The 25,596-nt window shown below is 42.9% G+C and overlaps 1 protein-coding gene across 1 annotated transcript in view; it reads right to left on the reverse strand.

Annotated features, from left to right (window-relative positions):
• LOC135538650 (mediator of RNA polymerase II transcription subunit 12-like) overlaps positions 1–25,159 on the reverse strand; it is a 46,024-nt gene extending 20,865 nt beyond the window's left edge. The window contains exons 1-17 of the mRNA XM_064964526.1: positions 25,004–25,159; positions 24,105–24,209; positions 23,799–23,990; positions 23,274–23,433; positions 22,828–23,003; positions 13,415–13,525; positions 12,422–12,694; positions 11,961–12,107; positions 11,180–11,279; positions 10,781–10,917; positions 8,875–9,006; positions 8,275–8,401; positions 6,708–6,937; positions 6,533–6,592; positions 6,178–6,351; positions 5,484–5,628; positions 1,868–1,986 (exon numbers count right to left, since the gene is read on the reverse strand). Coding sequence (XP_064820598.1) covers positions 1,868–1,986; positions 5,484–5,628; positions 6,178–6,351; positions 6,533–6,592; positions 6,708–6,937; positions 8,275–8,401; positions 8,875–9,006; positions 10,781–10,917; positions 11,180–11,279; positions 11,961–12,107; positions 12,422–12,694; positions 13,415–13,525; positions 22,828–23,003; positions 23,274–23,433; positions 23,799–23,990; positions 24,105–24,209; positions 25,004–25,105 — 2,490 coding nt within the window. The 5' untranslated portion in view covers positions 25,106–25,159. The remainder of the gene's footprint in view (positions 1–1,867; positions 1,987–5,483; positions 5,629–6,177; positions 6,352–6,532; positions 6,593–6,707; positions 6,938–8,274; positions 8,402–8,874; positions 9,007–10,780; positions 10,918–11,179; positions 11,280–11,960; positions 12,108–12,421; positions 12,695–13,414; positions 13,526–22,827; positions 23,004–23,273; positions 23,434–23,798; positions 23,991–24,104; positions 24,210–25,003) is intronic.
• Positions 25,160–25,596: the final 437 nt, after the last annotated feature.

Raw genomic sequence — 25,596 nt, forward strand, 5'->3', positions numbered from 1 at the left:
GATGGCCAACATGTAGAGAGACAGAGGGGTGCTGTTTCGCTCGCTCAGATGCTTCCTCCTGTGAGATACATTCAGCCTCTTGCGAATTGAAGGACAATTATGAACCAGATAGTCGAAAGATACATTTTATTTTTTTAAATTGGTACATTGTTTGTGGGAAGCCTGGCTTCCCTGCACATACATGAATACACACCACTGTGTTTAGAACTGATAATTGATCGCATTGGAACAAGAATGACTGCAATTAATTGATTATTGAATGTTATGATGGACACAGCTTCGAAGAACCAAAAGCCTCAGCCTCTGCTCAACAAACTCAAATCGTTTGGGGGGCTTCAATTAGCGAACGACTGTGTTTATTACCTTACCCTGGCCAAACATGACACCATGCATATTTGTTTTTTCTCAGCAATGTGATGTACAGTATGGAGCGAACAACAGAGCAGCGGAATAATTTAATGTGAGTTGTCAGGATACTTATTACCCTGACAGTAGTCAATGCATTCCACCAAGATTATTTCACAATCTAGTCTGGTTGCGGCCACAACTAGACCTTGTTTCAAAGCTATCAATAAATAATTGTATTTGTCTGCCTAGCAATCAACCAATATACATAGTTTAAAGCACACGTTGACAAGTCTGTCACAAATGACAGCTCCAATAAGCCCCCTATGGTGAACGCCATGCTCATAGAATCATGATCAGGCTTGGAAATGTACTTTTTGGTCCAACAGCCACTGTGGCAAGTAGATAAAAAACATCTACCAGCCACTCAGATTTTTTTTACCAGCCCAAATATTTTTCCTTCATAATTATACAAAAAAAAAAAACAGATGAGCATGCTTTCTAATAAGAAGTAAATGGGGTATATAGCTTCATTTCACTTTTGTGACCTGCATCTTTTAACCAATATGTTAAAACAGATAAACAGTTTTACAACTGAACATCAAGAATCAACAAAGTGCATACCCTGCCACAAAAAAACTGAGTGATGCAGCGTATTTATTATTATTAGTTCGGGGATCTACGCTGATATTTTTTGGGGGAAGTCATCCATGCTCAATCAAGCACAATTATAAGGTGAGACAAAAAAAATTATGTCAGATGGCCCTTTAACAAGGGACAGGCCATTACCATAGTAATTTGGGCACTTGCTTGTCGGTGATAAAAAGAAAAGACAATCTCAGACTGCAGCAGACAGTTAAAGTAAACTCAAACTAACATTGAAAAACCTAGCGTGTGAACAGAACGATGTAACTAGTCAAGTAACACAAGGACAAAGTCACACTTTAGTAGCCTTTCTTAACAATTGGACCAACATTTACATGTGGACTTTGGATTTTTCAAAACCGTTTCCAAATGCTCTGTGTGACCACCCGCCAACTTGGCTGGTAAAATATAAATTCTACCAATGACAAAATCTACCCGCATTTGGCAGATGTTAATTTCCAACCATGATCATAGCGCTTTCGAGTTGTCAGCTCCATCGTTCGCGGTAGGGGGTCCTGTGTGCTTCGCATTACTGACTCAAATTAATGAAATTAGTCAAAAGATTGGTTATTTTGACTGAACGAGTCAAAAAGGCTTGTCAGTAAAGAGCCGAACTTCATCACTACTACACAGGCCTACAGTAAAAACATAACCGAATATCCATAACATTGTATACTCTAGTAAAGTAATTGAAAAATCAGTTTGCCGTTAAAGACATTGTTTTATGAGAATCATTTAACTGTACCTCCAGAAGAATTGAATGGCAGACATATCATAAGTATCGGTTTTATACCGAATAACTTGAAGATTCCAATAGCAGGTTTTGGAGCACACTTAAAACGATGAGACTGGACAGCTATGGAGGGGGGGGTCTCACCTGAGAGGTGACCTGGTGCTGATCAAAATGGGAGAGGTGCTGGAATTTGGAGAAGATGTCCTCTGCTGTGGGGAAGGCTTCAGGCTTCGTCCTCTTCCTCTTCTGTCCTTCCTCTCCTCCTGACAGAGAAGAGACAAATCAAAGTCCTATTAAAGAATATATACAACACATCATGTAAAGGGTTGGTCCCATGTTTCATGAGCTGAAATAGATTCAAAACTTGTTTCATACGCACAGAAAGCTCATTGCTCCTGAATTTTGTGCACAAATTTGTTTACATTCCTGTTGGTGAGCATTTGTCCTTCGTGCTGGGGACAATAAAAGGCCACTCAAATGTATTCAGAGTCCCTCCCCTTTTTTCACATTGTTACGTAACAGCCTTATTATAAAATGTATTAAATAGTTTTCCTCATCATTCTACACACAATACCACATAATGACAAAGAGAAAACTGTTTTTTAGAAATGTATTAAAAATTAAAACAGATGTATTCTATACACTGCTCAAAAAAATAAAGGGAACACTTAAACAACACAATGTAACTCCAAGTCAATCACACTTCTGTGAAATCAAACTGTCCACTTAGGGAGCAACACTGATTGACAATACATTTCACCTGCTGTTGTGCAAATGGCATAGACAACAGGTGGAAATTATAGGCAATTAGCAAGACACCCCCAATAAAGGAGTGGTTCTGCAGGTGGTGACCACAGACCACTTCTCAGTTCCTATGCTTCCTGGCTGATGTTTTGGTCACATTTGAATGCTGGCGGTGCGTTCACTCTAGTGGTAGCAAGAGACTACAACCCACACAAGTGGCTCAGGTAGTGCAGCTCATCCAGGATGGCACATCAATGCGAGCTGTGGCAAGAAGGTTTGCTGTGTCTGTCAGCGTAGTGTCCAGAGCATGGAGGCGCTACCAGAAGACAGGCCAGTACATCAGGAGATGTGGAGGAGGCCGTAGGAGTGCAACAACCCAGCAGCAGGACCGCTACCTCCGCCTTTGTGCAAGGAGGAGCAGGAGTAGCACTGCAAAATGACCTCCAGCAGGCCACAAATGTGCATGTGTCTGCTCAAACGGTCAGAAACAGACTCCATGAGGGGGTCATGAGGGCCCGACGTCCACAGGTTGGGGTTGTGTTTACAGCCCAACACCGTGCAGGACGTGCAGGACATCCTCCAGCATGACCGATTTGGCGGTGGGTCAGTCATGGTGTGGGGTGGCATTTCTTTGGGGGGCCGCACAGCCCTCCATGTGCTCGCCAGAGGTAGCCTGACTGCCATTAGGTACCGAGATGAGATCCTCAGACCCCTTGTGAGACCATATGCTGGTGCGGTTAGCCCTGGGTTCCTCCTAATGCGAGACAATGCTAGACCTCATGTGGCTGGAGTGTGTCAGTAGTTCCTGCAAGAGGAAGGCATTGATGCTATGGACTGGCCCGCCCGTTCCCCAGACCTGAATCCAATTGAGCACATCTGGGCCATCATGTCTCGCTCCATCCACGAAACCCACGTTGCACCACAGACTGTCCAGGAGTTGGCGGATGCTTTAGTCCAGGTCTGGGAGGAGATCCCTCAGGAGACCATCCGCCACCTCATCAGGAGCATGCCCAGGCGTTGTAGGGACGTCATACAGGCACAAGGAGGCCACACACACTACTGAGCCTCATTTGGACTTGTTTTAAGGACATGACATCAAAGTTGGATCAGCCTGTATTGTGGTTTTCCACTTTTTTTTACTTTTTAGGAGTGTGACTCCAAATCCAGACCTCCATGGGTTGATAAATTTGATTTCCATTGATAATTTGTGTGATTTTGTTGTCAGCACATTCAACTATATGAAGAAAAAAGTATTTAAGTAACCAAGAACCTGGTGGTCACTCTGACAGAGCTCCAGCGTTCCTCTGGAGATAGAAGGACAACTTTTTCTGCAGCACTCCACAAATCAAGCCTTTACGGTAGAGCGGTCAGACGGAAGCCACTCCTCAGTAAAAGGCACATGATAAATTGCTTGGAGTTAGCCAAAAGGCACCTAAAGGACTCTCAGACCATGAGAAACAAGATTATCTGGTCGGATGAAACCAAGATTGAACTTTGGTCTGAATGCCGAGCGTCACGTCTAGAGGAAAACCGTCACCATCCCTACGGTGAAGCATGGTGGTGGCAGCATGTTTTTCAGCGGCAGGGACTGAGAGACTAGTCAGCGTTGAGGGAAAGATGAACAGAGCAAAGTACAGAGAGATCCTTGATGAAAACCTGCTCCAGAGCACTCGGGACTTGACTGGGGCGAAGGTTCACCTTCAAAAAGGACAACGACCCTAAGCACACTGCCAAGACAATGCAGGAGTGACTTTGCAACAAGTTTCAATGTCCTTGAGTGGCCCAGCCAGAACCCAGACTTGAACCCGATCAAACATCTCTGGAGACCTGAAAATAGGTGTGCAGCGACGCTCCCCATCCAACCTGACAGAGCTTGAGGGGATCTGCAGAGAAGGGAGAAACTCCCCAAGTACAGGTGTGCCAAGCTTGTAGCGTCATACCCAAGAAGACCCGAGGCTGTAAGGTGCTTCAAAAAAGTACTGAGTAAAGGGTCTGAATACTTATGCAAATGTGTTACGTTTTATATTTTTTATAAATTTCTAAACCTGTTTTTGCTTTGTCATCATGAGGTATTGTGTGCAGATTGAGGGAAAATATTCTACAATGGGTTAAATGTCACATTCTCAAGACCCTTCACTTTCGAAGTTCACATTATAATGACAGTGTTCAAATGGCTTAAAATCTAAAAAGGAACAGAGAAGGTTATGCAAAGCACAAGGGAAATGGGCTTGTAACCAGAAGGCCATCTGCTCAACTCCTAAGCAGGAATATGGCTGAACATAAATGACTTGAATGAAATAAGAAAAAAAGCCCTTTAGGCTGCATAATTATAACTTCTTAAATCCCCCTTGTTATGTCACATGCTAAGGGAGATAAGATGAGTGGCAGCAAATTACAGCTACTAGCATAGAAATTGGACAGGGTGGAAATGAATATTGAATATAGGATGCTAGCCCTGGAGTCAATCGTCAAAAATCCTGTTTTCAATAATGAAGAACAGAGAGGAAAGAGATAAAGGTTTCTGAGGAAAGTTTTTAACTTGGGAAATGTTATTGAAAGGATCAGATGGAGGCAGATGTAACAGCAGACTCTCTCAAATGGTACCCTATTCCCTACATAGTCACTACTTTAAGTAGTGGGAATAGGGTGCCGTTTGTGATGCACTAAAAACAGGCACAGCGTCCATCAAAAACAAAGTTAACAAAATAACGTCTCACTGCAATCTGCTCAAACAGTATCTGTAATGTGATAGACAGGGGGCACATCTGCTGAGAGTTGTGGAAATATACAACCTCACTCAATAAATCTATGGTTACACGTCACGACTGGTGCTCAAATTCATGTCAAAGCCTGGAGTTTCCAGAATGTGCATAGTCTTTCTCTCTACGTGAACAATTCTAAAAGCAACAGCAGAAAGAAACTGACAGGCCATATTGCTCCGGGAAAACAGAAGGCCCATAGATGAGGTCATTAAAAACAAGAGTCAAATAAGAACTGGAACTAGTACTGTTCTTACCGGTCTCTGCTGTGCTTTTGCGGTTGAGCACCTTCAAGATGTCTTTGGTGATTTTCTTGATTGCGTGCCTCGCTTCGTCTCGCTGCTTGCCCACGCCGTAGAGCACCACCAGTCGCTGGTTACACTCGTGACTGGCACTCTCCTCCTAGGGACGATGACAAGTCAGTCAATGTGTGCACTGTGCATTATGTAGTGGAGGTAGTTCACATTGCCTGAGATCTGAGGACTTAGGCCGGCACTAATAGCTAATGCCTAGACTTTAGCTCAGAAGGCTAACTGTCAAGGTGTGAGTCAATACATGCATAGTGGAGGTAGTTCACAGAGCCACCCAGTTGTTATGAGTCACCTGAGGTCTGTATTTTGTTTAGAGGGCTAACTGTGTCAAGTGAGTCAATTTGTGCATAGGCTATGTAGTTGAGGTTGGGTGCAAAGCAACGCCAGGAAGCTGAAAATGTGTGTTTTAGCTTGAAGGGCTAAAATTGCCTTGAGTTAGACCAACAACCAGTCCCAATGTAGCTGCGGTAGTTCACTAAGCTTTGCTGTGGTGATAAGTAAACTTGTCTGAAACTATAAACCACCAAGAGCCTGGGCTTTAGCTCAGAAGGCTATCATGGTCTACAGTTGCACTGATGACCCAGATTGAATTCCATCTGTGTGTTAGAGCTGAGTCAAAGCCTCTCTCAGGGCTGCTTACCTGGGGGATGGGGAAGTGGGTAGCGTATTGGATGTGGCGGGGTTGCTCGTACACCAATGGGAAGGCAGGATCCAGGGCCTTGTCTTTGCAGGCGCCCTTCCCTTCCTGTTCCGGGGCAGGCTTCTCGGGAGAGGGGCTGCCCTTTGACTCACAGTGAGTGGGGGGAGAAAACATCTACAAAAAAAAGAGACAACTCAAGTTAATAGGGCTGCACACAGCATGGAAAGGTTATCCAGAGGTCAATGGGACAGTCTGATGGAGCACAGGTAAGAATACTATATAGTTGTGCCAGGGACAATATTCACTAGTACACATTAGCTGCCCACTTCTACTGGCATGATGCATATACACCTACCTCATCGAAATTAGCGCTTGAGTTGTGATCGATCTCCATTAACTCGGAAAGACCAGTGTCCTGTATAAAGAAAAGAAAATACACGTTTCATTCCAAAATCAATTCAAAAGCAGTGAGTAGTTACTCACCGATGATACATTGTGGACACTAGCACAGCTGCCACCACATAACATGCCTCGTTCTTGACGCTGCTGCCTGCATCCTGCTCCTTGCGCTCTGATTCGTCTGAAGGCTCATCACTTGGGGAACGGGGGCGGGGCAGGTGAGAGTCAGAGGCCAGGTCACCGCGGGAGATGAGCGTGCACATGTAGATGTTGTGAGAGAAGACGTCGTGGCGGATGAGCTCGCAGAAGAGCAGCACCAGGTTAGAGAACTCCACACGCTCGCTCTCGTTGCCTGCCTCCGCTGAGAAGGGACATATGGGGATAGTTTGTCACTATACACTTCAGCATTAGCAGCAGTAAGAGACCAGTCATAACCTTTATAATATCATCTTTAACAGACACTTTGATCCAAAGCGACTAACAGTAGTGCACACATACATTTTCATATTGGGTGGCTGAAGCGGGAATTGAACGTGACGTTGCAAGCGCCATACTCTGATAACTGAGCCACACAGGACCCTGTGTGCCATGCTTACCCAACACTAAGGTTGCAAAATCTGGGTAACATTCCAAAAACTCCCAGGTTTTCCAGAAATACCTGTGGGGAATTCCATAATTTTCTGCTTATTCCATCCAGGAATCTTCTAACCTGGATTTATTTCACCCTACTCAACACCAATACCCTTTTCCCACTATGTTGCTGACCTGATCCATACTGTGCTGTTGTGGATTTTTTAATTTTCACCAATGTCCTTTTCAGCACTATGGTGGATGTGTAACCAGGCCAGCGCAGTACAGTACAGCTCAAGTCCCAAACCCATAGTAGTGCATAACAACTCAACCGCTGGGCAGACTAAATCCAAAAGAGTGCTGGAATCAGGAGATGCAGAGAGCCTAGTGGGCTCATAAATGGGACTCTATATTCCCTATATAGTGCACTACTTTTGACCAGGACCCATTGAGCTGTGGTCAAGTGTCCCTATGGGCCCTAATCAAAAGTAGAGCATTATATATGGTGTTTAATCAAAAATGGGTAACATTTTTACTCTTGTAGGATGGCTAAAATTAGAGTGACTAAATCAATTGAGGTCAGAGAAAAAAAAAAAGTTTAAAAAAAAAATCTGGAAAATAGCATTGCGTCAGCTGGGCTGGATGCTGTGGAAGAATTAAGGCTAACGGATAGGCTCACAGTGGAACTCATCTTTCTTCCCCAGAGGACATAAAACAGTATAGAGGAAATATATACATTTTCATATTCTAGTATACACTTTTCATATGAATGATTTCAAAGATTTCTCAGAAAAACATTTGTGAAACACAAACGGAGCACTGAGCGTACCGCTAGCTTTAATTTTCAAAGCCTTTTACATTTAATTCAGTTTGTTTATGTTAATTTGGCTTTTTGCGACCAGCGGAAACAACTTTGCAGACCAACACCACAACATGTAGAATCCTCAAAAGTCTCTGCGAGAAAGCGCACCACTCTGTCAAGAGAGCTCAGTGCTTATCAGAAGTATTAAGTTAGGAGTGGGTAGACACCTTACAGTATAGGGAATAGGGTGTGATTTGGGAAGCAGACGCAGACAACCCAAATAAGGGAATATAATTGACTACTAGTGAAGTGAAGGGCAGACTCACTGAGCATGGGGGCCTGGGTGTCCAGGAACTGCAGGAGCACGTCTTGAAACACAGGCAGGGTGGCCGCCGAGAGAGATCCTGATGAAACTGAGCCTTTCTCATCCACCACCTCCGACTCGCCGCATCTCTGTGAACACAGACAAGCACACACACAGCCTGAGAACCACTGCCATTGAGCAAATATCCCTTACATCTGTGATAAGCATGGTATAATATTTGAACAATAGTTTCTTCAGTTTTGTATACACAAGTTTGCAGGGAATACAATTTAATTATATGGATTGAGACAGCATTGCACACAACAATAGCCTTGAGGAAATACAAAAACCTACACCTCACATCTTCTAAAACAATTCAGAATCTTGTTATTAAAGGCTGTGGCCATCTTCATCCTTTATTTACACAGGTGAAATCTCGGGATTAAGATCTCTTTTGCAAGAGACCTGTTCTCACGAGACAAGAAAGAAGGCAAGAAGTATCTTTGAGTATACTCAGGAAAAGCTGTGGCCGAGTGACAAGGCGTCACTGTGGGGCAGTCACGGTGCTGTAGTCATGAATCGGAAATGTGTATGTGCACGAGAGCGTGGGCCACTGTCTCACCTCGGCTTCGATCTCTGCCTGTCTCTTCTCCAGCAGCTTGGCCACCACCATGGCCCTGTGACGGCCAGACCTCTTGCAGCACACCGCCCACTCACACAGCAGGGTCACCACGGCATCGTCATCAGGGGACATCTAAATAGAGAGAAACATGTCAAGGAGAAGACCATACAGCACGGAAGCCTGGGTCCATCTAAGTAGTGTTTCTATAAGAATACAGTTCATTGTCTCCAGAAGAAGAAATTCTATGTGTTCTACAGTAATGGTTCAGGCCAGATGGTGTTAGTTGGCCTCTTGCTCACACTTGACATTTTGCCTTTTCATATGTTATTGAAAACCATTCAAGGTCCAATGCAGCTATTTTTATCTCAATATCAAAATCATTACTGGGCAACAATTTAGTACCTATCTGATTGTTTCAAATTAAAATGGTCAAAAATAAACAAAAATAACTTCTTAGCAAAGGGACATTTATCAAACACGAATTTCCTTCAGGAAAGTATCAAAACATTTACTTTTTACATATTTGGTTACGTTACAGCCTTATTCTAAAATTGATTAAATATCCCCTAATACCACATAATGACAAAGCGAAAATGGCACTAGAAATTTTTGACAACAATAATTAAAAAATGTAAAAGTATTTACATAAGTATTCAGCCATTTTGCTTATGAAACTCGAAATGGAGCACGTCAGAGAAAAAACAAAGCCATGAGGTCGAATGATTTGTCCGTAGAGCTCTGAAAAGGGATTGTGTAAAGGCACAGATCTGGGGAAGGGTACCCAAAAAATTCTGCAGCATTGAGGGTCCGCAAGAACACAGTGGCCTCCATTTTTAAATGGAAGTTTGTAACCACCAAGAATCTTCCTGGAACTGGCCGCCCGGCCAAACTGAGCAATCGGGGGAGAAGGGCCTTGGTCAGGGAGGTGACCAAGAACCTGATGGTCACTCTCACTGAGCTCCAGGGTTCCTCTATGGAGATGGGAGAACATTCCAGAAGGACAACCATCTCTGCAGCGCTCTACCAATCAGGCCTTTATGGTAGAGTGGCCAGACGGAAGCCACTCCTCAGTAAAAGGCACATGACAGCCTGCTTGGAGTTTGCCAAAAGGCCCCTAAAGGACTCTGAGAAACGAGATTTTTTGGTCTGATGAAACCAAGATTGAACTCTTTGGTTGAATGCCAAGTGTCACATCTGGAGGAAATGGAGCAAAGTACAGAGAGATCCTTGATGAAAACCTGCTTCAGATCGCTCAGGACCTTACTGGGGCGATGGTTCACATTCCAACAGGACAATGACCCTAAGCACACAGCCAAGGCAACGCAAGAGTGGCTTCAGGACAAATCTCTGAATGTTCTTGAGTGGCCCAGTCAGAGCCCAGACTTGAACCCAATCGAACATCTCTGGAGACCTGAAAGTAGCTGTGCAGTTACACTCCCCATCCAACTTGACAAGAGCTTGAGAGAATCTGCAGAGAAGAATGGGAGAAACTCCCCAAACAGGTGTGCCAAGCTAAAAGCATCATACCCAAGAAGACTTGAGGTTGTAATCACTGTCAACGGTGCTTCTACAAAGTACTGAGTAAAGGGTCTGAACACTTATGTAAATGTGATAAGTAATTTTTTTTTATACATTTGCAAACATTTCTAAAAACCTGTTTTAGATTTGTCATTATGGGGTATTATGTGTAGATTGATGAGGGAAGAAACTAATACATTTTAGAATAAGACTGTAACGTAAGAAAATATGGAAAAAGTCAAGGGGTCTGAATACTACATAATATCCAAATGCACTGTGTGTGAGATATATAAAAAACAGGAAAAATCACATTTTAACTGCACTGGGCCTTTGAAGTCTTCAGACTTGACATATGCAAGAGTGGTCATCTAAGAGAAAACATCTTTACCTCGTGGCCATCTTTGCTCTGGCCCGAGCCGAATATGCGGTTGTAAAGTGAATCCAGGGAGTTGCTGAAGTCTGACTTCTCAAAACTGTGGTTGTCTAGAACCTCCAGGGTGTGTAGGACCCTTCCAATGGTGAAGCCTGGCGAAAGCAAGTAAAACACAAAATGTTACTAATTTCCTTTTTCCTTATACATCCAGGGCCAGTTTCCCAGACAAAGATGAAGCCTAGTGCTAGGCTATAAAGCATGCTCAGTGGAGAATCTCTGTTGAATTAGATTATTAGTCCAGGACTAGTCTTAATCTTCGTCTGGGAAACCAGCCCATATAGTCATTGTCTGGATGAAATGTCATGTCATTTTACAGGTGTTATTGATCTAATCATGAAGGAGCAGTTTCCTTACCAGCAGTTGTCTCCTGACATTTATCAAAGGACCAGCGGAACTCCACAGCCTGCCCTCTGTCCTTGACCTGCTCTTCTATTTCTCTGACCTTTGCACGGACCTGAGGTAAAAGCACAGATAAGACTGAGATAAGCAGACGGGACGACTGAGAAGACAAAGTCAATAGGCATGCAATGATGTCAACTTGTCAGCGCGTGGAGGGCATTCAATCAATCAACTGACAAATGCATTAGCCATAATCCAACCCCCCAAATGCATTAGTCATAATCCAACCCTCCAAATGCATTAGTCATAATCCAACCCCCCAAATGCATTAGTCATAATCCAACCCCCCAAATGCATTAGTCATAATCCAAAACCCAAATGCATTAGTCATAATCCAACCCCCCAAATGCATTAGTCATAATCCAACCCCCCAAATGCATTAGTCATAATCCAACCCCCCAAATGCATTAGTCATAATCCAAAACCCAAATGCATTAGTCATAATCCAAAACCCAAATGCATTAGTCATAATCCAAAACCCAAATGCATTAGTCATAATCCAAAACCCAAATGCATTAGTCATAATCCGAAATCCAAATGCATTAGTCATAATCCGAAACCCAAATGCATTAGTCATAATCCGAAACCCAAATACATTAGTCATAATCTAAACCCCAAATATATTAGTCTTAACCCAAACTCTAAGCAATATAAAGCCAATGCCAAAGGTACAGTGGCATGGAATATCTTCCATGGCGGGAAGAAACCTTGACAGGAACCAGACTCTGGGCCTTACCTGCTGTGTAAAGGTGCTGTTTCCCCCTGGCATGGGCAGGTTGGATGGGGATATGGGGAGTAGGTCCAGTGGGGAACCAGTCTTGTTCCGGCTGTCTGTCAGAGAGTAGTGCCACACCAGGGCACTGGGACAGCACAGCACGATACTCTGATGAAACCAAGACCAGCAAAAGAAGAATTCAGGGATGTGATTGACAATATGGGAAATCACAAAAAATGTAATCTACAATAGAATTATCAGGAACAATCCCAAACTTGATAATGTAACCAGAGCTAGTTTACCAACATAGCCATGTACTTACTATACTAGCCCCATGGCTTAACAATAACATTAATAGTAGTGTAATAGTATTTACTATTCTAGCCTCATGACTCAACAGTCATATTAATAGCAGTGTAATAGTACTGCAGTAGCAGACAATCCATTCAATTCAGTGAAAAGGCTATTCCGTGTGTTTGTACCTGTAGCATGCAGCTGAGCCCAAACACCAAGGGCCTGTGTTGAGGGCAGATGTAGAAGTCTGTGAAGGGGGTCTGGGGTTGGTTGCCCCCCGTGGGCTGGGAGGTGGGTGTGGAGGGCAGGGTGTTCCCCGGCTGTGCCAGGATGCTGTGTGCCGGGTGCCCCCCGGAGCCGGGTCCCAGGCTCCCGTCGCTTAGCAGCAGGTTGAGGCGTCGCGTGCAGAAGTAGGCCAGTCTCCGAGACAGGTAGGCCGACAGCACGAACTCCCCTGAGTACTGAGGGAGGGGACACAACTCACAATGTCAGTTCTAACTCTTCAGAGCTGTTAAGTAATCACAGCAATGGAATATAGGGGAAAAACTGGGGAGGGTAGCTAGGTCAGCCTCAATGATGTACAGTTGGGGGCATTCAAAACTTAACATTTACTGCAGCTCAGGTAAAAACATTTTCTTTAAAGTAGATTAAACCTCACTTCCAAGGGCATATGTCAGAATTTATTTTCATTAGATAGGTTATTGTTAGACGATTGCTACTTGGTGCTTGCCATCACCCTGCAAGATAATTTGTTGCATTAACAATGTACCATTGTTGCACAAAAAGGAATTTGAAAAATATGTTTTTAAATGTCCCCAATTGTATAATTAGAGGATGTAAGAACCTGGACTTTCCCTGATTAGTGAAGATAAACTACATCTGAGTGTCTCCTCAAGTTACTTCTTCCACATGAAATACATGGTTTGCTACTGGATGGAGAATGAAATTCATCACTGCATTAGGAGAAAGATACCCTAGCGGTTAGAGCATTGGGCCAGTAACTGAAAGGTTGAGAGTTCACATCCCAAAGCTGACAGGGTGTCTCGGGGAGAGTGGGATAAGCAAAAACCACATTTCCAATTCACACATGCATATTAATACACGTGTGAAATAGGACAAATAGAAGCACCCACCAAATTATTATTAAGATGGGAGCTAAAGGGATCGTATATCGGCATTACCTGTAGCAGGAGGGGCAGCAGCAGCTTCAGAAGCTCATCCTCTCCAGGTCGGACTTTCTCGAAGCATTCCAACACCCACGTCAGGAACTCGTGTCTATCTAACATGCCATCCTGGACACAAGCAAACAACCGTTTGTAATTGCTTGTTCTTCTACTGCATGAAGTATTTATGGTAAGTTAAAGTGATGCTCCAGAACTTTGTATAATTTCAGCCATTATTTTTGAAAGTGGCGATCACGAGCGAAAGCAGGACCCCGTTTTTTGTGTACTACGTGATCCACTTCCTATGATAAGTTACACCATGCATTTTTGTTGTTGTTGCAATTCGTATGATATGTTACAAACCTAATTGGTACAATTTATGAGTTTGTTGTGCTTAAGATTCCGGACTGCATCTTTAATGCTATGCAATTACTCCACTTCACTATTAGTCAGTGTAAACAATGATGCGGGCGAGCAAGAGACGATCACCCCAAAAAATTCCTAAACTGTTTTGTCATGCTTGTGATTCTATCTTGCCTTAGTCATAAAATGCATTCATTGTCTTATCAGTTACCTCATAGTTGACAACAGAAATGGCTCACCCTCTAAATAGAAGCTAACTTGCTAGCTGTTTACTGCTATTTTTCTTATGCACTGACAGAGTGAAATAGGGTTATACTACCATGACAGACAGCTGTGTAATGACAAAAAGCAAACATTGAAGTCACAAAATTCTAACCAAGTAACAACTCCAATATTATATATATATATATATATATATATATACATACATACATACAGTGGGGCAAAAAAGTATTTAGCCCCTTATTGATAGGTTTCCCAGCGGTATAGCTTCACTCTCTCCTCAAGCTAAGTCACTTAAAGCTATTTGTGATGATCTGGGGTATGCGGATGTCTGGAGAGCTTTTCATCCTTCCAACAGAGAGTTCACTTTTTTCTCTGCACCTCATGGATGTCAGACTAGAATAGATTATTTTTTTTATGCCCAGGACGTCTTTGCAGTCTGTTTTATCCACTAGGATAGGAAGCAGTCATATCTGATCATGCTGAGGTGATCCTGGACATAAAACTCAACGGGGCATTCAATCGATCAAGACATTGGAGGTTGAACACAACCACTCTTAAAGACCATACATTCACATCATATTTTATTACAGAGTTTAAAGCATTTTTCTCTATTAACTCTCAATCAACAGATAACCCCTCGCTCCTTTGGGAGACCTGTAAAGCGTATGCCAGGGTTCTGATTATGTCATACACAGCTACTAAGAGACGGAAAAAGCGTGAAAAGCAAAAAATGTTAGAGGGTGAATTAGGAACTAAAGAGAAGGACCACATTAAAACACCCACTCCTGCCCTATTAAAGGAAATATCAGTCATTAGATCAACGTTAGGAGAGAGTCTAACACAGGACGCTGAAAAGAAAATGAGATTTGTCAGACAAAAGCTATATGAACATGGCGATAAGCCAGGAAAGTACTTGGCATACCTAGCTAAAAAGAGAGCCGACTCTCAGTCAATTGCTACTATTACTGATTCTGATGGTAATCATTTATATGAAATTAAATTGATAAGTGACTCATTTAAGAAATTTTATACAAACCTTTATGCCTCAGAACTGCCAAAGGATGCACCCAAATTAATGGAGAACTTATTTTGTAAGATTGAGCTCCCTACTATCTCCGAAGAGCAGAGGTCCCTCATTAATGCCCCTATTACCAAGGAAGAGATAATATTTGCAATTAAGAATCTGCAAAATGGTAAGGCCCCAGGACCAGACGGGTTTTGTAGTGAGTTCTATAAAGAGTTCCATGGCCTGATCCTTGAGCCATTGCGTGATATGTTTAACCACTCATTTTCAAATGACCAACTCCCTCAAACGCTGAGAGAAGCCAACATTTCACTTATTCTCAAAAAGGGAAAATGTCCAGAGTCTTGTTCCTCGTACAGACCAATTTCCCTTCTGAATGTGGATAGGACATTGCTTTCTAAAATTCTAGCCACAAGATTAGAGGACTCACTGCCACTAATTGTGAAAGGAGACCAAACTGGCTTCATTAAGGGCCGTAAGTCATGCAACAATGTCAGACGGCTTCTTAATGTAATTCAAGCCTACCAACAAAGTGCTGTGGATGGTCTTGTGCTCTCCCTAGATGCTGAGAAAGCATTTGATCGTGTGGAGTGGTCTTACCTATTATTTGCTCTCAATAAATTTGGTCTGGGGGACAACTTTATAAAATGGGTGAAAGTTTTGTATGATGATCCTCAGGCTGCTGTCCTTACTAAAGGGCTAAGGTCAAATAGCTTCTCTATACACAGAGGTACCAGACAGGGCTGTCCTTTATCCCCCCTCCTCTTTGCACTCGTTATGGAACCACTGGCCGTGGCCATCAGGGTAACGCCTTCTATACAGGGGCTGCTCAATGGTGATGTTCACCATAAAATAAGCTTGTATGCTGATGATGTCCTGATATTCATCTCTAGTCCCGAGACTTCAATTACATCTCTTATTAATATTATTGAATTATTCAGTGAATTCTCAGGCTACAAGATTAACCTTACTAATTCAGAGGCTATGCCACTTGGTAGCCTACACTCTGTACCTAATACTTCTCCCCTCCTCCCTTTTAAATGGTCTCCCTCAGATTTCATGTATCTGGGTATATTTGTAACCCCTAAATTCCAGCAAATGTACAAAGCCAATTTTGTTCCCTTGTTTGATACAATAAGACAGGATCTGGAGCGCTGGAACTCTCTCCCGATTTCTTGGTTGGGTAGAATATCCCTCTTGAAAATGAACATTTTACCTAGACTACTTTACCCAATCCAAATGATCCCAGTATTACTCTCCAATAAGGTAATAAAGGATGTAAATGGATGGCTAAGTTCCTTTATATCGAGTAAACGCAAGCCAAGACTTAAGATGGCAATATTGCAGCTGCCAAGTTCAGTTCTATGGGCGGCTTGGACCTGCCCAACATCAGGTTCTATCAATGGTGTGCCCACCTTTGTTATATTTCTGACTGGATCACAAATGATGAGTCCTCTATTTGGTTAGACATTGAGACTTCTTTCAAAATGCTTACAGGATCTTTTATTTTTCAGAAGTTTCAAGTCTGTAGAAGATCACTGCAATAATCCCGTTACACTTAACACACTCAAAGTATGGAGGTCAGTTCAACGCTTCCTGGGAAGGTCCAAACTAACCTCTGCTCTTACCCCAATTCTTAACAACCCAGATTTCAGTCCAGAATTGCTGGATGCTGGCTTTAACTTATGGCTTAATAAGGGCATACGCAGGCTAAATGACTTATTTGCTGATATGATTTTGTTGTCATTTGAGCAGATGGTCGAGAAATATCGACTCCCAAAGCAGGACTTTTTCCGCTTCCTACAAGTAAGACATTATATTCTGAAGAGCACCACCTTAATTGGTAACCCTGATGTGTCTGTCATTGAAAGAATGCTTTTTTTCCCACAAATGAAAATGTCTGTAAGTCTGTTTTATGATACTTTAAGGTCCTTTTCTGCTGTCAACACACAGAGGGTGAAACAAGTGTGGGAGAAAGAATTGTCTGTTACTATTGACGAAGAGATGTGGGAGGACATTTGGAGATATCCAAAAACAATATCTATATGTAATCGTACTAGAGCAATCCAATTAAGAATAATACACAGATTGCATATATCCCCAAATCGCAGACATGCTTTTAGCCCCACTTCCTCTTCCCCTCCGTGTCTTAAATGCAAAACTGATACAGGCACCCTAACACATTGTTTATGGTCATGTACCAAAATACAAAGATACTGGTCTGGTGTTCTGCAAGAAATTGAAAAGATCCTAGGGGTTGATCTAGAATTGGACCCAGTTTCTTTACTGTTAGGTCTCCCTAGTAGGAATGTTACTTCTGTGGGTAAAAGGAGGCTTTACAACATCCTTACCTTCGCAGCGAGGAAAAACATCCTTTTACATTGGATTAGTGAGAAGGTTCCTTCTATTAAAGATTGGCATAAGATACTATTTGAATATCTGACATGTACATTGCATTCTAAAACAGACCAGTTCTACAAAGTATGGGAACCTTATCTAAATTACCTAGAACCTGAGGTATCAGCTATTATGCTGCAAGGATTCTCTTAGAATGGCGGGGATCTATGTATTTCAGAACTACACTGTACGTTCCATGTGTGGAACCTAACCTCTTGATTTAAACTGAGCTTTTTTGTTTAATTTCTGTTTGTAAGTTTGTTTAAAATGTATGTATTGAGAGACGCAATGATGGTGATGGGGTGAGAGATGCACCGAGCGGGAAGAGGAAAATGGTGTACGTATGTATGGGTGTGTATGTATATGTGTGTGTGCGTATGTATGCATATTTGTGTATATGCATGGGTATATGTATGCGTGTGTATATATGTGTGCGTAGATGTGTAAGTTGGTGCTGTTTTTCTTGTTTTTTTTTCTGTGTGCTTTGTCTCTGTATCTCTTAATATGGGTGAAAATTGTGAAATTCCAATAAAAATACTGTTACAAAAAAGAAAGTATTTATTCCGCCACCAATTGTGCAAGTTCTCCCAATTAAAAAGATGAGAGAGGCCTGTAATGTTCATCATAGGTACACTTCAACTATGACAGACAAAATGAGGAGAAAAAAATCCAGAAAATCACATTGTAGGATTTTTAATTAATTTATTTGCAAATTATGGTGGAAAATAAGTATTTGGTCAATAACAAAAGTGTATCTCAATACTTTGTTATATACCCTTTGTTGGCAATGACAGAGGTCAAACGTTTTCTGTAAGTTTTCACAAGGTTTCAAACACTGTTGCTGGCCCATTACTCCATGCAGATCTCCTCTCTCCTCGCAGTGATGTTTTGGGGCTGTTGCTGGGCAACACGGACTTTCAACTCACCTCCAAAGATTTTCTCTGGGGTTGAGATCTGGAGACTGGCTAGGCCACTCCAGGACCTTGAAATGCTTCTTACGAAGCCACTCCTTCGTTGCCCGGGCGGTGTGTTTGGGATCATTGTCATGCTGAAAGACCCAGCCACGTTTCATCTTCAATGCCCTTGCTGATGGAAGGAGGTTTTCACTCAAAATCTTACGATACATGGCCCCATTCATTCTTTCCTTTACACGGATCAATCGTCCTGGTCCCTTTGCAGAAAAACAGCCCCAAAGCATGATGTTTCCACCCCCATGCTTCACAGTAGGTATGGTGTTCTTTGGATGCAACTCAGCATTCTTTGTCCTTCAAACACGACAAGTTGAGTCTTTACCAAAAAGTTATATTTTGGTTTCATCTGACCATATGACATTCTTCCAATCTTCGTCTGGATCATCCAAATTCTCTCTAGCAAACTTCAGGGGCCTGGATATGTACTGGCTTAAGCAGGGGGACACGTCTGGCACTGCAGGATTTGAGTCCCTGGCGGCGTAGTGTGTTACTGATGGTAGGCGTTTGTTACTTTGGTCCCAGCTCTCTGCAAGTCATTCACAAGGTCCCCCCGTGTGGTTCTGGGATTTTTGCTCACCGTTCTTGTGATCATTTTGACCCCACGGGGTGAGATCTTGCGTGGAGCTCCAGATCGAGGGAGATTATCAGTGGTCTTGTATGTCTTCCATTTCCTAATAATTGCTCCCACAGTTGATTTCCTCAAACCAAGCTGCTTACCTATTGCAGATTCAGTCTTCCCAGCCTGGTGCAGGTCTACAATTTTTGATTTTTTCCCCCTCATTGTGTCTGTCATAGTTGAAGTGTACCTTTGATGAAAATTACAGAAAATTACAACTTGCACAATTTGTGGCTGACTGAATACTTTTTTTGCCCCACTGTGTGTGTGTGTGAGATATATATATATATATATATATATACACACACACATATACATATACTGCTCAAAAAAATAAAGGGAACACTTAAACAACACAATGTAACTCCAAGTCAATCACACTTCTGTAAAATCAAACCGTCCACTTTGGAAGCAACACTGATTGACAATACATTTCACATGCTGTTGTGCAAATGGAATAGACAACAGGTGGAAATTATAGGCAATTAGCAAGACACCCCCAATAAAGGAGTGGTTCTGCAGGTGGTGACCACAGACCACTTCTCAGTTCCTGTGCTTCCTGGATGATGTTTTGGTCACTTTTGAATGCTGGCGGTGCTTCTACTCTAGTGGTAGCATGAGAGGGAGTCTACAACCCACACAACTGGCTCAGGTAGTGCAGCTCATCTAGGATGGCACATCAATGCGAGCTGTGGCAAGAAGGTTTGCTGCGTCTGTCAGTGTAGTGTCCAGAGCATGGAGGCGCTACCAGGAGACAGGCCAGTACATCAGGAGACGTGGAGGAGGCCGTAGGAGGGCAACAACCCAGCAGCAGGACCGCTACCTCCACCTTTGTGCAAGGAGGAGCACTGCCAGAGCCCTGCAAAATGACCTCCAGCAGGCCACAAATGTGCATGTGTCTGCTCAAACGGTCAGAAACAGACTCCATGAGGGTGGTATGAGGGCCGACGTCCACAGGTGGGGGTTGTGCTTACAGCCCAACACCGTGCAGGACTTTTGGCATTTGCCAGAGAACACCAAGATTGGCAAATTCGCCACTGGCGCACTGTGCTCTTCACAGATGAAAGTAGCTTCACACTGAGCACATGTGACAGACGTGACAGAGTCTGGAGATGCAGTGGAGTCTGGAGAACGTGCTGCTGCCTGCTGCTGCCTGCAACATCCTCCAGCATGACCGGTTTGGCGGTGGGTCAGTCATGATGTGGGGTGGCATTTCTTTGGGGGGCCGCACAGCCCTCCATGTGCTCGCCAGAGGTAGCCTGACTGCCATTAGGTCTGAGATGAGATCCTCAGACCCCTTGTGAGACCATATGCTGGTGCGGTTAGCCCTGGGTTCCTCCTAATGCAAGACAATGCTAGACCTCATGTGGCTGGAGTGTGTCAGTAGTTCCTGCAAGAGGAAGGCATTTATGCGATGGACTGGCTCGCCCGTTCCCCAGACCTGAATCTAATTGAGCACATCTGGGACATCATGTCTCGCTCCATCCACCAACGCCACGTTGCACCACAGACTGTCCAGGAGTTGGCGGATGCTTTAGTCCAGGTCTGGGAGGAGATCCCTCAGGAGACCATCCGCCACCTCATCAGAAGCATGCCAGGCGTTGTAGGGAGGTCATACAGGCACGTGGAGGCCACACACACTACTGAGCCTCATTTTGACTTGTTTTAAGGACATTACATCAAAGTTGGATCAGCCTGTACTGTGGTTTTCCACTTTAATTTTGAGTGTGACTCCAAATCCAGACCTCCATGGGTTGATAAATTGATTTCCATTGATAATTTGTTTGATTTTGTTGTCAGCACATTCAGCTATGTAAAGAAAAAAATATTTAAGAAGAATATTTCATTCATTCAGATCTAGGATGTGTTATTTTAGTTATTTTAGTTATTTAGTTATTTTTGTGTTATTTTAGTTATTTTAGTTATTTAGTTGTTTTTTTTGAGCAGTTATATATAGATAACATCTCACAGCAAGAACTGGCAAATCTGGTGAGGAGATGCACTGTAGTACTTAATGCAGTACTTTATGCAGCTGGTGGTCACACCAGATTCTGACTGTTATTTTTGATTTTGACCCCCCCCCCCCTGTGGAACTTGTTCAATACATGTCTCAGTTGTTGAATCTTGTTGTGTTCATACAAATGTTACACATGTTGGGTTTGCTGAAAATAAACACAGTTGACAGTGAGAGGACGTTTCCTCTCAGTGCCTTCAGAAAGTATTCAGACCATGTGCCTTTTCCCCATTTTGTTCCTTTACAGCCTTATTCTAAAATGGATTAAATAAAAAATCCTCGGCAATTTTCACACAATACCCTATAATGACAAAGCGAAAACAGGTTCAGAATTTTTTTTATAAATTTGCAAAACTAACAGAAATATTCAGACCCTTTGCTATGAGACTCGAAATTGAGCACAGGTGCATCCGGTTTCCATTGATCATCCTTGAGAAGTTTCTAAACCCTGATTAGAGTTCACCTGTGGTAAATTCAATTGATTGGACATGATTTGGAAAGGCGCACACCTGTCTATATAAAGTCCCACAGTTGACAGTGCATGTCAGAGCAAAAACCAAGCCATGAGGTCGAAGGAATTGTCCGTAGAGCTCAGAGACAGGATTGTGTCGAGGCACAGATCTGAGGAAGGGTACCAAAAATGTCTGCAGCATTGAAGGTCCCCCAAGAACAGTGGCCTCCATCATACTTAAATGGAAGACGTTTAGAACCACCAAGACTCATTCTAGAGCTGGCCGCCCAGCCAAACTGAGCAATCGAGGGAGAAGGGCCTTGGTCAGGGAGGTGACCAAGAAAAACCTGCTCCAGAGTGCTCAGGACATCAGACTGGTGCGAAGGTTCATCTTCCAACAGGACTATGACACTAAGCACACAGCCAAGACAACACAGGAGTGGCTTCAGGACACGTCTCTGACTGTCCTTGAGTGGCCCAGCCAGAGGCCGGACTTGAACCCGACCGAACATCTCTGGAGATAACTGAAAAGGCACCCAAGTCATAGATTGTTCTTTATGCTACAGCACAGCAAACGGTACCGGAGCGCCAAGTCTAGGTCCAAAAGGCTACTTAACAGCGTCTACCCCAAAGCTATAAGACTGCCGAACAATTAATCAGATGGGCACCCGGACTATTTACTTCGACACCTCCTTTGTTTTTACACTGCTGCTACTCGCTGTTTATCTATGCAGTCACTTTACCCCAACCTACCTCGAATAATCTGTACCCCTGCACATTGACTCGGTACCGGTACCCCCGTATATAGTCTCGTTATTGTTATGTAATTTTATTATGTTACTTTTTATTTTTTACTTTAGTTTATTTAGTAAATATTTTCTTAACTATTTCTTGAACTGCATTGCAAGTTAAGGGCTTGCAAGTAAGCATTTCACTGTAAGGTCTACCACACCTGTTGTAGTCGGAGCATGTGACAAATAAAATTAGATTTTGATATAGCTGTGCAGTAACTCCCCCCATCCAACCTGATAGAACTTGGGAGCATCTGCAGAGAAGAATGGGAGAAACTCCCCAAAGTCAAGGGGTCTGAATACTCTCCGAAGGCACTGTATATCAAAAATAATATAACATTTAGCAGGCACTTTTATCCAAAGCGACTTGCATACATTTGATGCATGTGTTGCCCGGGAATCAAACCCACAATCCTGGTGTTTCAAGGGTCATGCTCTACCAACTGAAGCAAATTTATTTTGCTTATCAAACGCATTAGACATGGCAGATACATAGGTCCCCGGTGGAGACAGACGTGGAACCTGAGATAAGCAGGCAAACAGACAACAAAAAACAGACAAACCAAAGGACCAACCAACCTGGAACATGAACATGGCCAGCTTCTCGTTGTACTCCCACTGCTTCATGGCTGTGTCCACCTCGGCCGGATTGGCCGGGAGGGGGGAGCCACAGCCCTGGCTGGGAGACTGGCGGTAGAACTCGGCCACCTTCTGCAACTGCTCCCACAGGTACTTAGTAATGATCTGAGTCCATTCTGCAGTGCAGACAGAAATAACATACAGTTAGAGTTCAATTCATCCCAGTGGCATATGCTCCTGTTAATGCAGCATGACTGAGCATTCTAGAGATGTAGCAGCCTATATTTTCTAAATGGCAGTGAACACACTCAGGATATTGGAATGTTCCATTATTGAGGAGCTTTGGCCACAGGGGGCTAGCTGGAACATGCTCAATCATTAAAAAAAACTATGTTGTTCATGGGAGAATGGTTAGGCTATATATTTTTTAAGGAGTGCTTGATTACCTATGCAGGGGTCAATCACGTGCCGCTTCTTGACTTTTGTTTCTGTGATGGCGGCATGATATGCACAGGTCATCTTGATCATCCATGCCGAACGCATCACAGGTACTGTGTACTTGGCCAAGTAGCCAAAAACCTCCTCCTTTTTACTAAAGATTGGCACCTGGTACACAAACCCAGTAAAGGAAGATGCAGCAGAAAAATAACATACATTTTTTATAATTTACAAGTCAGTCTTATAAATCGCAATGTAGTTACTTTGAATAATATTAGAAATATTAGATAGTGTATAAGTCTCCCAAGGCAGACATATTGCAGTTAAATTTGAGTTGGTCACAGGAAGAATAGGGCCACGTTCAGCAGGCAAACATTTTGGAACTATATATATAAATGGCATGAATAGAGCCAGTATGATTCCTTAGTCTACATGTCAGAGTCTTGTTTGTTTTACATACAGTAACATATTTCTATCACAATGTGATGCTCTGCTGAACGTGCCCCCAAGGGTGTTGAGGTACAAAGTCCTACCTTCTTGGCCAGCTGGGTGAGGGGTTTAGTCCCAGCCAAGTCTGTAAACCAGTTGTTGATAGAGCTCTGTGACCTGGCAGTAACGAGCCAGAAATTGTCCTTCTGGTTGACCTGAGGCTTCCGTTTGCCTGTGTCTGGAAATGTGTTGTAGCGCAACTTCTCTGCAATGATGCTGCTGAAGTTTGAACTAATCTGTTTGGGTAATAGGAAAGTATGCTATGAACAAGAGCTCATACAACATGCATCATTATTCACTACATGTGTCTGATACAGATGACAAAGAAACAGTGATGAGTAGAAGATCACCTTTGAGGGATTGAAGTTGACATTTTTAGCACTTCCATGTTCATCCCCAGACACAGCCGGTTGATTATTAAATCCTTGCTTCACATTCAACGCAGTCAATTCATCCTGAAACACAAATTATTTAGATTAGTTCTCTATTGTGAAATTCTAACCATGCAGTTGATGAAGTCACCCAATGAGCACATGTACTGGACACTGGATACCACATTCGCCACCTTTGTTTACAAAACAAATGATTATCTCAGTGGGGGACTGCTTTGCCAACTAGGTAACTAGCTAGCTACATGATCAAATTGAGTTGAGGTTGTTGGGCAATTATTATTATTTGTTTTACTAAGTCTTAGGATCCCATTCCACATATGCCAGAAACGTTAAGTGACATGTCAAAGTAGCTAAATACATCATGACCATCAATGACGACATTTAACTAGCTAACCTACATTAGCTAGTTGCTAATAAGGCTAACGTTAGCTAGCTATCTACCAAGCTGCTCCAAATGTATCCTAGTTGTGTTGCTAGTTAACGTTATTTGAAATGCAAACAACGGTTCGTGAAATATTTCTTCATTTGAAAGTTAACCAAAATTATATTTGTCGTATCATTTAGCTAGCTAGCGTTAACTAAATTACGACTTAACGTTAGCCCCCATAGAAAGCTATCTAGCTAGCTGGCTAGCTATCTTGTTGGTGTTTTCAGTGCGAGCAGGCAAACTGACAAGCCAAGTAGCTGTTCATTGTTATTACTAGAGAGACTGGTTTGGGCCTGATAGCCGTCTGGGGGGATTAACGTTAGCTAACGTTAGCAACCATAGCGTAGCTAAGGGCTCATTTCCAAATAGGCTCTTTGTGCCCATTTCTCTTTGCAACGTTGGTTTGACAAACGATTTAAGTTTATCTGACCTCTTTTTGCTTTGGGTCTTGGGGATAAACGTCCGGAGGTCCGAGTCGTGGCCGCTTCAGGGGCCGGTGTTCGTAACTTAAGATCCCGAAAGCAGCCATCATCCAGCGGCATCACAGCCAAGGCTTTCCCCTTTCCGTTCGAGTCTTGGAAGCCGGAAGAACGCCGACGCAGACCAATGCAGACAAGAAAACTCAAATATATCCCATAATACCCCACTGCATGTCATTTCATATTCTAGTTACAAAATAATACAATTATTTATTTTTTTCCCCCTTTTTACTCATGCTATATGTTTATTTATAAACCGGTTAGTTTAGATCCTGGATGCTGATTGGCTGAAACAGTATGTTTAATGCATAGTGTGGATTTACTCTGATATTGTCCGCTAAACAGTCTCTCTCATTGTACAAATGGTCTCTGTCTGGCTGAAGATATAAATGGATTTGCTGAACATTAAGTTGGTTGAATATTATGTAGCCTAGCCCAGGGGTTCTCGAAGTGGGGGTCCGCGATACTGTCGGGGATATTTATTAATAATAACAAAAACAGATTCAACGAATTTTGGACAAGGGATGCGTGGAATACATTTAGA

The sequence above is a fragment of the Oncorhynchus masou genome, unplaced genomic scaffold (genome assembly GCF_036934945.1).
Source record: "Oncorhynchus masou masou isolate Uvic2021 unplaced genomic scaffold, UVic_Omas_1.1 unplaced_scaffold_1___fragment_4___debris, whole genome shotgun sequence".
Classification (NCBI taxonomy): Eukaryota; Metazoa; Chordata; class Actinopteri; order Salmoniformes; family Salmonidae; genus Oncorhynchus; species Oncorhynchus masou.